General features: G+C 45.7%; 1 protein-coding gene across 1 annotated transcript in view; it reads left to right on the forward strand.

The window, feature by feature from the left end:
* The first annotated feature begins 210 nt into the window (after positions 1–210).
* LOC137421754 (ras-related protein Rab-10) overlaps positions 211–15,450 on the forward strand; it is a 37,010-nt gene continuing 21,770 nt past the window's right edge. The window contains exons 1-3 of the mRNA XM_068108108.2: positions 211–694; positions 12,597–12,657; positions 15,258–15,396. Coding sequence (XP_067964209.1) covers positions 568–694; positions 12,597–12,657; positions 15,258–15,396 — 327 coding nt within the window. The 5' untranslated portion in view covers positions 211–567. The remainder of the gene's footprint in view (positions 695–12,596; positions 12,658–15,257; positions 15,397–15,450) is intronic.

Consider the following 15,450-nt stretch of genomic DNA (forward strand, 5'->3'; position numbering starts at 1 on the left):
ACGAAACACACACACACATACACACACACACACACACACAAACACACACACACAAACACACACACACAAACACACACACACACAAATACACACACACACACACAAACAAACACACAAACACACACACAAACAGTATATTCTGTATATAGAACGCAGTGGGTCGAAAAAAAAAATCAGTTCAAAACCATGCGAGCTTTAACCGGAAATGACGTGGCGGAATTTCCTTATACTACGTAATGACATCATTCTAGGACGGCAAAAAAATGGGCCGAAGAGTGTAACGAAGTGAAATTAGTGTATTATATCTGATCAAGTCGAATGTTAAAGGTGAAAGTGTAGTTTATGAGACGTGTCATTTATAAGACCAGTCACGTCAACTCCCCTGGATTCAAGTCGCACTGACAGGCGTTTCACTTCCAGTGTTCCACTCGCTGGAAACGAAAGGGCGTGAATAGAATAGAATAGAAGAGAAACTTCCACGTTTGTAGCCAAAGTTCGCGGGTAATCCTTTGTCTCTTGTCGTCTTTCTCTGTCCGCATTTCGCTGCGTGTGTCTGCCTGTCTCACGATGGCCAAGAAGTCGTACGATTTCCTTTTCAAGTTGCTCCTAATTGGAGACTCTGGTGTGGGGAAAACATGCATCCTCTTCAGGTTTTCGGACGATGCTTTCAACACCACATTCATCTCTACTATAGGTAAGTACAGGCGATTTCAACCAGGGGGGACACAGTGACTTGTTGTTGGTTTGATTCTGGGACTTTGGTATGGAAGAAAGGTGTTTCTGCGTATTGATGCCCGTTTGCTTGCTTGCTTGCTTCCTTGATGCCATCCTGCTGGCCTACTTGCTTCCTTGATGCCATTCTGCTTGCTGACTTGCTTCCTTGATGCCATCCTGCTTGCTTACTTGCTTCCTTGATGCCATCCTGCTTGCCTACTTGCTTCCGTGATTCCATCCTGCCTGCCTACTTGCTTCCTTGATGCCATCCTGCTTGCCTACTTGCTTCCTTGATGCCATCCTGCTTGCCTACTTGCTTCCTTAATGCCATCCTGCTTGCCTACTTGCTTCCTTGATGCCATCCTGCTTGCCGACTTGCTTCCTTGATGCCATCCTGCTTGCCTACTTGCTTCCTTGATGCCATCCTGCTTGCCTACTTGCTTCCGTGATTCCATCCTGCCTGCCTCCTTGCTTCCATGATGCCTGATTGCTTCCCTGGTGGCTGGCTGCTTGCTTCCCTGGTGGCTGGCTGCTTGCTTCCCTGGTGGCTGGCTGCTTGCTTTCCTGGTGGCTGGCTGCTTGCTTTCCTGATGCCTGGCTGCTTGCTTTCCCAATTCGTGCCTGCTTGATTCCTTCATTGATGCCTGCCTGCTTGATTCCTTCATTGATGCCTGCCTGCTTGATTCCTTCATTGATGCCTGCCTGCTTGATTCCTTCATTGATGCCTGCCTGCTTGATTCCTTCATTGATGCCTGCCTGCTTGATTCCTTCATTGATGCCTGCCTGCTTGATTCCTTCATTGATGCCTACCTGCTTGATTCCTTCATTGATGCCTACCTGCTTGATTCCTTCATTGATGCCTGCCTGCTTGATTCCTTCATTGATGCCTGCCTGCTTGATTCCTTCATCGATGCCTGCCTGCTTGATTCCTTCATTGATGCCTGCCTGCTTGATTCCTTCCTTGATGCCTGCCTGCTTGATTCCTTCCTTGATGCCAGCCTGCTTGATTCCTTAATTGATGCCTGCCTGCTTGATTCCTTCATTGATGCCTGCCTGCTTGATTCCTTCATTGATGCCTGCCTGCTTGATTCCTTCATTGATGCCTGCCTGCTTGATTCCTTCCTTGATGCCTGCCTACTTGATTCCTTCCTTGATGCCAGCCTGCTTGATTCCTTCATTGATTCCTGCCTGCTTGATTCCTTCCTTGATGGCAGCCTGCTTGATTCCTTCCTTGATGCCTGCCTACTTGATTCCTTCATTGATTCCTGCCTGCTTGATTCCTTCCTTGATGCCTGCCTACTTGATTCCTTCCTTGATGCCAGTCTGCTTGATTCCTTCATTGATGCCTGCCTGCTTGATTCCTTCATTGATGCCTGCCTACTTGATTCCTTCATTGATGCCTGCCTGCTTGATTCCTTCCTTGATGCTAGCCTGCTTGATTCCTTCATTGATGCCTGCCTGCTTGATTCCTTCCTTGATGCCTGCCTACTTGATTCCTTCCTTGATGCCAGCCTGCTTGATTCCTTCATTGATGCCTGCCTGCTTGATTCCTTCATTGATGCCTGCCTGCTTGATTCCTTCCTTGATGCCTGCCTACTTGATTCCTTCCTTGATGCCAGCCTGCTTGATTCCTTCATTGATTCCTGCCTGCTTGATTCCTTCCTTGATGCCTGCCTGCTTGATTCCTTCATTGATGCCTGCCTGCTCGATTCCTTCATTGATGCCTGCCTGCTTGATTCCTTCCTTGATGCCTGCCTACTTGATTCCTTCCTTGATGCCAGCCTGCTTGATTCCTTAATTGATGCCTGCCTGCTTGATTCCTTCATTGATGCCTGCCTGCTTGATTCCTTCATTGATGCCTACCTGCTTGATTCCTTCATTGATGCCTGCCTGCTTGATTCCTTCATTGATGCCTGCCTGCTTGATTCCTTCATCGATGCCTGCCTGCTTGATTCCTTCCTTGATGCCTGCCTGCTTGATTCCTTCCTTGATGCCTGCCTGCTTGATTCCTTCCTTGATGCCTGCCTGCTTGATTCCTTCCTTGATGCCTGCCTGCTTCATTTCTTTGTTGATGCCTGCATGCTTGATTCCTTCCTTGATGCCAGCCTGCTTGATTCCTTCCTTGATGCCAGCCTGCTTGATTCCTTCCTTGATGCCAGCCTGCTTGATTCCTTCCTTGATGCCTGCCTGCTTGATTCCTTCCTTGATGCCTGCCTGCTTCATTCCTTCCTTGATGCCTGCCTGCTTGATTCCTTCCTTGATGCCTGCCTGCTTCATTTCTTTGTTGATGCCTGCATGCTTGATTCCTTCCTTGATGCCAGCCTGCTTGATTCCTTCCTCGATGCCAGCCTGCTTGATTCCTTCCTTGATGCCAACCTGCTTGATTCCTTCCTTGATGCCTGCCTGCTTGATTCCTTCCTTGATGCCTGCCTGATTGATTCCTTCATTGATGCCTGCCTGCTTGATTCCTTCATTGATGCCTGCCTGCTTGATTGCTTCCTTGATGCCTGCCTGCTTCATTTCTTTGTTGATGCCTGCATGCCTGCTTAATTCCTTCCATGATGCTTGCTTACGTGATGCCCGTTGATTGCTTACTTGATGGCCGGGCCTGATCTGCTGCTTGTTGCTGGCATGGTCGGCCTCGGACTTTCAAAAACATTTTCTCTTGCAGCACTAACCATTTAATGGAATGCGTAAATGCAGTTGAACAGTCTTCTATCATGGTGGAAGAGGATAATACAAAAAAGTAAATGATGAACTATAATTTATTGCCTTTGCCTATTTTCTGTTGTTCAGATATTGATGCTCATGGAAGACCTGAATGATAGAGACGTGACCTTTTTGACACGGCAAAGGAGCAGAGAGAGTTAGCATACAAGGGAGGACAGATTTATAGGGAAGGAACAAATAAATGTGGAGGTCAGTAGTTTGTCGTGATTTGGAGACGGTAACGAGGTTTAGATTGTTAGCAGAGTGAGAAAAAGAGTATGTGGGGAGACACTAATGCCCTGCCATGAGTTCATCTCCAGTGTGAGAGCAGCAGGTCTTGCACTCCAGTCTACTGCTGACTAACTCCAATTAGCCTCAGAGTATTGGATTTCACCAGTGTCAGGGATGCAAGACTGCAAGCCGCAAGGTGAGATTTGGCAGCACCAGCCAACAGAGGACATCCATATTTCCTGGCGGATGAAGGCCTTTTATTGTGCTGGGAGCTGAGAGCAATCGAGGAATGGCTTTGCTGTGCTCGAGGTCACTTGTCAGATTTTTTGTTCAAGGAGCACCAAAGAACGTCTCTGCCAGAGGTTAATTGTAGAAGTGAACTGGAAGTTTAGCTATGCCCTCTTTACATAGAGACACAATGAGTGTTTGAGACTTTAAAGCATTGAATGACACCATATAGGTGATTGACCAGCTTCGTATTTTCCCCAAATTAGCAAACAAGGATGCAGCTGTAGTCTGCCTGTCATTGGCATGAGTGAATTTTCACCATTGAATTGTCATCTATGAAGTGATTTCCAGCAACTTCCAAAGTTGCCAAGGACTGAGTTCATTGATGTAAATCCAGAGCAGGAAAAGTCCCAAGTCCCAAAGGGAAGGTAGGGGTGAGGTATTGGGTTGGGTGGTCGTGGGTATTATGAGCTAGGGTTTTTGAGCTCTTCAGAGGTGTAGGGCGAGGTGGCTGTGAAGTTAGCCAGCACATCTAGCGAGGTGAGATCGGCCCCCAGCAGGCCAACACAGGTGTTCGATTCACCACTCAAATCGCCCGTGTCCATATGCTGGTAGCTCACCAGAGATGGTGTTAGGTTTGAACGGCGGTTATTTTTTCCACTTAATTGTAGGTGAAGCAGCCTCTCTCAATCGTGGTGGAAAACCACAAGATCTATATCCATCTCTGCTGCTTCATAACAGTTCTCTGTAAAATGTTCTGAACACAAAACCGAATATTTTGTAGGCCTGATCCACTTGGGTATTTCGGACAAACCTCGTCCAATTTCTGGCAACCCTCGGATCTTTTGGCCATTGGTGTAGCATGAAAACATCTCCATGATTGGCTGGTGTGAGGCTAGGTGCAATGTGATTATCTCCTGGCAAGATTGAATAATGCATCATATAGGCTTATTAAATGCTGATATTCAAAATCTGATTCCATATTTCAGGATTGGAACTCATGGCCTAAAAAATTATGTCAAAATCTAGAGTGAAATTGGGACAAAATTAGGAAAAAGCGATAATAAAAAAAAAATGGTCGTTTGGGCCCATCATCTAGTTTGAGTTCCTGCAGAATCTGTACCTTATACACATAAAGCTTCAGTATTTTATGCAAAATCCTGTGTTCAGTGGTGGTTGGTAGTCCCAGTTCTCTGGATGCACGTCAGATTGATTTTCTGGGACTTTGTTGAAATGATTCACGCACTCGTTCAATGTCTGCTGCACTTGTGCTTGGTCGACCAGTAGTTTTCTGTTTATGACAACTTCCAGTCTCATTAATCGTCTTGTACCACTCTCTGATACTAGTCCGCAATGGCGGATTAATTCCATAGGAACCCACACTCTTCTCTAAGCTGTCTACTAGCTTGGGTTTTGATTTCGTCCCAGCTATAATCTGTCATTCTGGTGTTTCAGTGAATGGTGAATCATCAGTGTGTGTATCATCCCTCTGATGGATGTTAAACTCGGTGTTGTGTCTTCCGACATTAGTTGGTGAATGTTAAAGATCCCACGATGTCCTTCGCGAAGGGTAGGCACACTATCGGTAGGTTTGAATGAGGTAGGTTTGGGGTGCCTGTGAAGGAGGTAAACGGTGAATTTGAAGGAGGTAGGTTTGGGGTGGATTAATTGGGATAGAAAAGATTAAGGTTTTGGATGGGGGAAGATAAGAGATGGTGGTGAACAGCTGTTTTGAAGACGTGGAGGGAGGAGTGGGTTTTAAGAGAGTGTTGAAGTTTGTTCCAGAGGTGGGAAAAAAGAGGAATGAAAGAGTGAAGGTGGAGCAGAGAGTCTTTATTTAATCAGTTACACCAGCAGAGGGTTTCTGGCAGATCTTAAGTTCTGCAGGAATATTTGGGGGACAGAGCAGGGGGCACAAGACCAGAGAGGAGAGGAGTCAGTAGAAGACAGAAAGACCACTAACCTGCCTGCGGTGAGAGCGAGAAAGGCCCTCAATCGGTTTCATCATGTGAGATACCAATGATTCTAAAAGCTTTGGATTCAACAGCGTGAAGCCGAGCTTGGTGTGAGGCAGAAGCACCAGCCCAGAGGGGAGAGCAGTACTCAATCAAGCTGCGGATGAAAGCAGCAGCAGTAGTGTAGTGTCGTAGTGTTTAGTGTAGTATTAGTATGAGTAGTAGTCGTTTATAGTATTAATAGTAGTGATGGTAGTGTAAATGTAGCTCAGTAGTGCCAAGCAGATTACCAAGGGATTGCTGCTTATGCTGCTTTGTTATTGCACTATGGCCCTCCCATTCCAGCAAATCTCATCACTGGTCCTTTGTAGTATATCTGCTTGGTGGGTGATGCTTCAGGCGTCATTCCGTTCCGGGATTGTTGTTGTTGTTGTTGTTATATGTGAATTCCTGTCCTATTACCCATCCTCAACAGATATAACAGCCAGTTTAATAAAAAAGCACATTTTCCAAAAGAAAATTGTGTGCAATTCATTACTACAGTACTAACCTTTATCGAAAGGCAACCTTTCAAGTTTTTTTTGAGTAAATCGGATTTGACTTGCAAAACTACAACAACACAACAGGCATTTTAAGGCCATTTTCCCTGCAAGAGCGAGGGTTAGCCTTGCGGTCCCCATGATAATCTTCTCCATTTTGCCCTATTTTCTACATCTCCCCTTGTTAACCGCCTTGCCCGCATTTCTTCTTCGACCATCTTTAGCCAAGTCTTTCTCGGTCTTCCCCGTTCTCTACTTCCTTCTACATTCATTTCCATCACTCTTCTCAACCAGTCACTTTCATCTTTCCTCAACACATGACCAAACCATCTCAAACTGTTTCTCTTCACAGCATCCATCACAGGCTCTATTTCCATCATCTTTCGCAATTCATCATTTGTCTTCCTCTCTCTCAACGATACTCCACACATCCAACGAACCATTCGTATTTCCACCCTTTCCAGCCTTCGTTGCTGCTCTACGTTCATTACCCATGTCTCGCTCCCATAAATCATAACACTTCTCACACATGCAGCATACACCTTTCCCTTCAGCTTCAACGACACTCCCCTCCTCGTCAGCACGCCACTCAGTTCCCGAAACCTCTTCCATGCACATCTCTCTCACAACCGTTGCCGAGTCTGATCCACCTTCTCCATTCAGCATGTCTCCTAGGTAACAAAATGTTTTCACACCTTCCAGCTTCACGCCGTCTCCAAGATCCAACTCAACATTTCCTCCATCTGCAGCTCCCTCTGTGCACACCTTACACTTGAAATTAGCTGCCACACTGGTTAATGACCCTCTCAAACCACTACATTTTTGATGAACCCACTCAGCGCACATTGTACATTGAATGGAATTCACTCTGACACCCTTCCTGCACACAGCACACGGCCACTTCCCAGTTCTTTCCACCTCACCACATGCTTTACCACTTGCCATCACCTTCGTTTTTCCGATATTCACCTTCAGACCTTTTGTCTCCATACATTCCTTCCACTTGTTCATCTTCTCCTTCAGTCCATCCATACTTTCTGCAATCAACACCAGATCATCTGCATACAACAACTCCCATGGTAAACCATCCTTTTCGTTCCAAGCCAGCACCTCCATCACGGCGACAAATAGTAGTGGACTTAGTACCGACCCCTGATGCACTCCCACCTTCACCTCAAACTCACCACTCTTCCCGTCCTTCATCCTTACAGCTGTGCGTGCTCTTTTGTGCATTGCCATCACTACTCTGATCAACCATTCCTCCACTCCTAACTTCCTCAATGCCCATGTCACTACTTCACGTGGAACCCTACCGAATGCTTTCTCCAGATCAACAAACCCAAGAAACAACTTCTTACTCCTCCCCATATATTTCTCCTGCAACTGTCTCACAATAAAAAGCGCGTCTGTCGTTCCTCTTCCTGGCATAAATCCAAACTGCATTTCGTCAATCGTCACTTTCTTCCTTATCCTCCTCTCCAACACCCTTTCCAATACCTTCATTCCATGCTCCAATAACTTTATCGCTTGATATGAGCCACAGTCCAGAGGGTCACCTTTCCCCTTGTATAGAGGGACGAGGGTACTCAGTTCCCAATCCACTGGAATGCGGCCTTCTTTCACCACCAGATTGCAGATCTCTGTCATTCTCTTCACACCCCAATTTCCCGCTGCCTTCAACATATCTCCCACAACTCCCGTCGGCCCTCCCGCTTTTCTACTCTTCATTGCTTTTATCGCTTCCTCAACTTCCTTCTCAGTTATTTTCTCTACCGGTCCTAAAACTGGGTTACTCTCTTTGTTGCCATCCCATTCATTCTCTGCATTCAACAGTATTTCCATATATCTCTTCCATCTTCCTTTAATTCCATCTGGGTCCACAACGATTTGTCCCACTTCATCCTTCAAGCAACTCACCCCCATCACATCACACCTCTCTTTCGCTATCTGCTTTGCAATCCTGAATACCGCTCTCTGACCCTCTTCCAAATCCAAGCGTTCTCCAAACATTTTCCTACATGCCTCCTGCGCATGGTTCTCTTTGCTACCTCTTTGTTTGCAGCCTTCTTGGCTGCCTTATAACTTTCATGCTCTGCCTTTTCTTCCCCCATACCATTTGCCTTCTGCCACTCCTTGAACTTCTTCCTCTTCTCGTCAATCTTCTTTCCAACTTCGTCATCCCACCACCATGTTTCCGAGTGCCTCGGTGGTCCTTTTGTCCATCCACATACCTCACCAACGGCTCCCAACAGACTATCTTTCATTAACATCCAACCACTTTCAAGCTCAACCACATCATCCTCTACCATACTCAGCCTCTCTTTTAATGCCTCCCTCACTGTCACCTCTTTCAACCTCCACACCTTCATTCTCGGTTGGTACTTCACCCGCCGAGCTCTCCTCGCACCTTTCACCCTTATGTCGCAGACAACCAAGTGGTGCTGTGAAACAGCCTCCTCCCCCGGGATCACCTTTGTGTCCCGGAGGTGCCCCCTATCTCGCCTACGCACCAGCAGGTCGTCATCGGTTGTCGTCGACCCACCTGACGTGTATGTAACAAGCTTATTATCCTCTTTCTGGAACTGAGTATTACAAATCAACAAATCAGGTCCTTCAGCAAACTCCAAAATCCTTTCACCTTCTCCATTTCTCGCACCATATCCATAACCCCCATGAACTCCCTCAAAACCATCCATACTCCTTCCCACATGTCCATTTAGGTCTCATCCTACCACAACAACTTCCTTATCTTTCACGTTTTCCATCAGCTTCTCTATCGCACACCAGAACTTGTCCTTCTCTTCATCGCTCCGACCAACCTGCGGAGCATATCCCGAGATGACGTTCACCAAGAGCTTTCCAATCATCATTTTCACCATCTTCAACCTTTCACTCACTCCAGTCACACTCACCACACTGTCTACAAATTCCTCAGAAAACAGGACACCAACACCATTCACGCCTTCTGGGCACCCTTGCCACACAAACGTGTATTTCTGTCTCTGCCTACCCTTCACCATTCTCACACCACTTCCTTTCCATCCCGTGTCCTGCACACAACATATGTCCACTCTTCTTCTGACCAATACTTCCACCACTTCTCCTGATCTCCCTGTCATTGTCCCTACATTCCATGTCCCAAACCTCAGAAACCGATCTCCACGTCGGGCATCAGACGTTTCGTCGTCATAAATGGAGTGATTTCCACCCTTACTTCGATCGGGTTCCCCACCTTGAGTTTTGACGAGAGGGAGTGGGGTCCCCTACGGGGTACTTCGGGCTGTACCCTGCCCATATGTAGTTGTAATTGTCATGGTTCTCTTTTTGAGGCAATGTTGTTATGGCCGGATGCCCTTCCTGACGGCAACCCTTTTAGTCGCCTCTTATGACACACAGGGATACGGTGTACCTATTCTAAACCGGGGCCCACACCGGGGTGACTTGCAAAACTATCAATCCATAATGCACCTTTAAGTAGTAAAACCAAATAGAGCTACTTTTGCTCAGTGATAGCAAGGACTGGATGGCCGACATCCAAAATTTGCTCTTGATGATGCTTTGGGGCCTTCGCGAGTATTTGAAGCAACGTTTTGTTACCGAACTCCTACCAATTTGTGGATTTTATTTTCAACCTTCAAATTTCTCAGCATGAATGAAATTGTATCTATCTATAATTCCAGTAATCTCTGTACGTCTGTACGTTTGTACGTCTGTACGTTTGTTTGTCTGTGACCGCTGTTTCTCGACAACCACGGGTCCGATATACTTTTAACTTGCCAGGTATATTGCTGGGGACCCGAGGATGTGCCTTTTCAAGGTTTCATATTAATCGGACAATTACTTACCGAGCTATGTCCAAAAAACGATTCAACCAATCAGAGAGCAGCGAACGATCGCGTGTGCCGAACGTGGAGGACACACTCTGCCTCGGATGGCACATTTGACAGCGTATTCATTTATTTCACGTTTGCAAACTATGTTGGCGTTAAACTATGTTTTAAAACTAATAAAACCGAATTTGCGATTCATTCGCTTTCCTGCGCGTTTGTGCACGCGATGGCGATTTCTTTACCAAACTCCGGAAGCCGTTCGCTTTGGACCAAACCATTGCATGTAAATAGAGGGGGGGGATTGTCACCGTACTCGCAAGCCGTTCGCTTTGGACCAAACCATTTCATGTAAATAGAGGGGGGGGATATAATTTTAGATATAGATATAGTACGGGCAATGCCCTAGTTGAATGAAATGCCAGTTGCTTTATTTAGGTATTTTCAAAACGACGTGAATCGAAGCAGTGTTTCTCAATAAGTAAGAGATGCATTCCACGCATCACCATTTTCTGTATTATATTTCGCTTTTTACCTGTGTTGTTACCCCTTTTTTGATCGACTGTTGTATTCAAGTACACATGTGTATAAACAAATAAAAGTACCAAACCTTAAAAACCACTTCCAGAAGCAGTTGAACATCTGCATTTTTGTAGATGGTGTGCACTGTATTCAGAGGCAAACTTAACCCGGCAATATCAACATTACGTTCAACAGCATCTATTTGACGAATACAATCGAATAACACAGCAAGAAGAGGAAGGGATGGCAGGGATGAACCAGCAATGGCACAAACCATCCGCCAATTTACAAATGAAAAGAGATGAGGGAGAGTGGAAAAAATCCAAATAACCATGAAAAAGGAAGTGCTTGTGAATGGGGTCAATTGGGGTAGAAGAGATCATGAGTATGGATGAGGGATGACCTGAGGCAGTGGTGAACAGCTGTCTTGAATCCTTGGAGGGAAGAATGGGATTGAGTAGACTGGGAAACTTGGTTCCACAGGCGAGATCTTTATTACTCCCATAAACCCTTCCTTACCCAACTCTTTATTTGCTGATTTCAGTGTTTTCAGTGCGTGTCTTTCAAACTCTCTCAAACTCTCTCAATCTCTCTCTCTCTCTCTCTCTCTCTCTATCTCTGTCTATCTATAGCTCTCTCAAACTCTCTATAACTCTCTATATGTCTCTCTACCTCTCTCTACCTCTCTCTACCTCTCTCTACCTCTGTCTCCCTCTATCTCCCTCTATCTCCCTCTGTCTCCCTCTGTCTCCCTCTGTCTCCATCTGTCTCCCTCTGTCTCCCTCTGTCTCCCTCTGTCTCCCTCTGTCTCCCTCTGTCTCTCTCTGTCTCCCTCTGTCTCCCTCTGTCTCTCTCTGTCTCCCTCTGTCTCCCTCTGTCTCCCTCTGTCTCCCTCTGTCTCTCTCTGTCTCTCTCTGTCTCTCTCTGTCTCTCTCTGTCTCTCTCTGTCTCCCTCTGTCTCCCTCTGTCTCCCTCTGTCTCCCTCTGTCTCTCTCTGTCTCCCTCTGTCTCCCTCTGTCTCCCTCTGTCTCCCTCTGTCTCCCTCTGTCTCCCTCTGTCTCCCTCTGTCTCCCTCTGTCTCTCTCTGTCTCTCTCTGTCTCTCTCTGTCTCTCTCTGTCTCTCTCTGTCTCTCTCTATCTCTCTCTATCTCTCTGTCTCTCTCTATCTCTCTGTCTCTCTCTATCTCCTTCTGTCTCCCTCTATCTCTATCTCGTTACTTGCAAAAACGAAGATTTTTCATTACTTGCAAAAACGAAGATTTGCATGGTAAGTCTTGTGTGTTATTGTCTTTGTTTGTCTGCATGTCAGTCGCTTACAGGTCACAATTTTCAACTGATCTTCACGAAACTTCACCAAGTTGTTGAGGTCATCACAATTGAGAAGCCCATTGATTTTGAGGTCAAAGGTCATCTTTCTAGAAGAGGTCAAATTTCTAAAATCGCCATTTTTCATCCGATTGACTTGAAAATTGAACAACATTTGTATATCGAGTCACTAAATTAGGAAACCAACTATTTTTGAGGTCAAAAGGTCAAAGGACAACTCGAGATCAAACTTCCAAAATCATCAATTTTCATCCGATTGACCCGAGCCTTGATCAAGATTGTCAATTTTAATCTTTATGAAATGCACAATTTGCTGGATGAATGGCAACCTTTTTTGGGGATGGGGTGTGGATTTTGCAAGTATCATGCTCTGCGTGACATCTTTTTTATTTATTTATTTGCTGGTTAGGGTTAAAACATTAGATCTTTGTTTCTATTATCACCTCTGCATGTGTTGAACTGTTTGGATTTGCACTTTTTACTTTGATCCCGACTGGCTTGCAAGTCAGTTTGTCTCAAATTGGTTTTCATCTTTTTGTTTTTAGGCATTGACTTCAAGATAAAGACTGTGGAACTTGGAGGAAAGAAGATAAAATTGCAAATCTGGTACGAGTAGGTGCTGTTACTGATTTGTATATTTCCAAAAAATATTTGAATTGTAGCGTAGCATTCACTGCCAAATCCAGATACGCATTAAGCTCGGAAAACATTATGGAGAAATGATCTGCTTCCGATAAATTATTCTTCTTCTTCTTCTTCTTCAAACTTTGAAAGCATTACAGAGAAACTCGTCCATGATAATTCTTCTTCGTCCAGAGAAACAGCGTCTTATTTCACACCTCCATAGGATAGGTGTTTTTTCAAGTTGCAAAATGCTTCAACTTTATTCCCATTTGTCATAAGTTCATTATTGTGATTGGAAACAAACAGAAACAGCGTGACGAAGCATTAGCGCCTCTTCTTCTTCTTCTTCTTCTTCTTCTTCCTCTGCTTCTTCTTCTTCTTCAAAGCATGACAGAGAAACTCAGCTACTCATGAGATTGCCAAAACATCAACATAAAGAAACAACATAAATTTTATTATTCCTTGTGGTTTTGGCAACATACACCATCCCGATCTCTTTCAAACTCGACAAACTTTTTATTCAACGATGACAAGTTTTACAAGTGCGAGAAACGATGTGCTTCTGATAATTCTGATTCAAACTCGCCCCTCACCTGCATGCGTTCGGGCCCACAGTGTCGTGCATTGCTTCACCTGCTAAAAATGTTGTGCTATTATATATTTCTCCCTTTTTGTGGCATCTGCTTTCATTATACGACCCCCATCACTTCCACAAAAAAAAAAAAATATATATATATATGAAATATGAAATAACATCCATCAACCTTGTGTTGGAGTTCCGGCATGTTGGTTCGAGCTGTGAATTTCAAACTCGACGAGAATCATTTTATTTGAACTCGGAAAACATAACGGAGAAACAATCTGATAATAATAATCGATGCTTCTGATAATTCCTCTTCAAACTTTCCTCCCACGTTCATGCGTTGAGGCTGCAGTGTTGTGCCATGCCTCGCTTGCTAAAAATGTTTTATTTTCCCCCTTTTGTGCAATCAGCTTTCATTATATTAATATAGTTATATGAATATACCTATAAAAATATACATGTAAACTTAAGCCACTTGGATTCCATGGTGATACGGCAGCTCGCTACTCCGTGGAGACATTCCAGGGGTTAGAAGCAAAATAAATTTGAGGATTAAAGAAACGGGACAAGCAGGACGGCCGAGAGGCATGCAAACTCGCTCTAAGCCATCTAGCCTGGGTTTGAATCCCTCCCTACCGAGGGGAAGGGGGGAGGACGACTGATCGTTCTGCATGCCAACCGAGGAAGGAACGAGGAACGCCGATCTCAAGCTCATTATCATCCGCCGATCTCAAGCTCTTTGTCATCCGCCGATCTCAAGCTCTTTGTCATCCGCCGATCTCAAGCTCTTTGTCATCCGCCGATCTCAAGCTCATTATCATCCGCCGATCTCAAGCTTTGTCGTCCGCCAATCTCAAGCTCTTTGTCATCCGCCGATCTCAAGCTCTTTGTCATCCGCCGATCTCAAGCTCTTTGTCATCCGCCGATCTCAAGGTCTTTGTCATCCGCCGATCTCAAGCTCTTTGTCATCCGCCGATCTCAAGCTCTTTGTCATCCGCCGATCTCAAGGTCTTTGTCATCCGCCGATCTCAAGCTCTTTGTCATCCGCCGATCTCAAGCTCATTATCATCCGCCGATCTCAAGCTTTGTCGTCCGCCGATCTCAAGCTCTTTGTCATCCGCCGATCTCAAGCTCTTTGTCATCCGCCGATCTCAAGCTCTTTGTCATCCGCCGATCTCAAGCTCTTTGTCATCCGCCGATCTCAAGCTCTTTGTCATCCACCGATCTCAAGCTCTTTGTCATCCGCCGATCTCAAGCTCTTTGTCATCCGCCGATCTCAAGCTCTGTCATCCGCCAATCTCAAGCTCTTTGTCATCCGCCGATCTCAAGCTCATTATCGTCCGCCGATCTCAAGCTCTTTGTCGTCCGCCGATCTCAAGCTCTTTGTCATCCGCCGATCTCAAGCTCTTTGTCATCCGCCGATCTCAAGCTCTTTGTCATCCGCCGATCTCAAGCTCTTTGTCATCCGCCGATCTCAAGCTCTTTGTCATCCACCGATCTCAAGCTCTTTGTCATCCGCCGATCTCAAGCTCTGTCATCCGCCGATCTCAATAGCCTGGTGTTGGCTTAGTGGTTAGGGTGCCAGCTTGGGATCCTAGGATCCTGTGTTCGAATCCCTGTCGATCTCTGAATTAACACCAGGGGGGTTGACTCAGCCTGCCATCCTTCTGAGGTCGGCAAATTGAGGACCAGCTCACTGGTAATTCCCTGTGTGTTGCAAGAGGCGACCAAAAGGGTTGGCGGCAGGAAGGGCATCCGGCCATAAAACATTGCTTCAAAAAAGGGACCACGGTGCCCGAAAAAGGCCAACCCCTGCTCTGCAGGGAAAAATGGCCTCTAAAGGTGGTTCCACATATGTTGGGACACTCGCCGGGACCCCAAAACGTTCCACTGAAGGTTTTCCGGGGCTAGCTCCAAAACTGATGTCGTAGTTTGGGGATGCACAGACACTCCTGTTTTATTATGTATATAGTCATATGATCATGTGGCCTGTGCTTAGGGATACAGCGGGCCAAGAACGTTTCCACACCATCACTACATCTTATTACCGTGGTGCCATGGGGATACTGCTTGTCTACGACATCACCAACAGCAAGAGCTTTGAAAACATCAGCAAGTGGCTTCGCAACATTGATGAGGTTTGGACTGCAAACTCACCTCCATAAGAGTTTTGAGGCTCATTTGTGTATAAC

This window comes from Myxine glutinosa, chromosome 2 (assembly GCF_964187855.1).
Source record: "Myxine glutinosa chromosome 2, kmMyxGlut1.1, whole genome shotgun sequence".
Classification (NCBI taxonomy): domain Eukaryota; kingdom Metazoa; phylum Chordata; class Myxini; order Myxiniformes; family Myxinidae; genus Myxine; species Myxine glutinosa.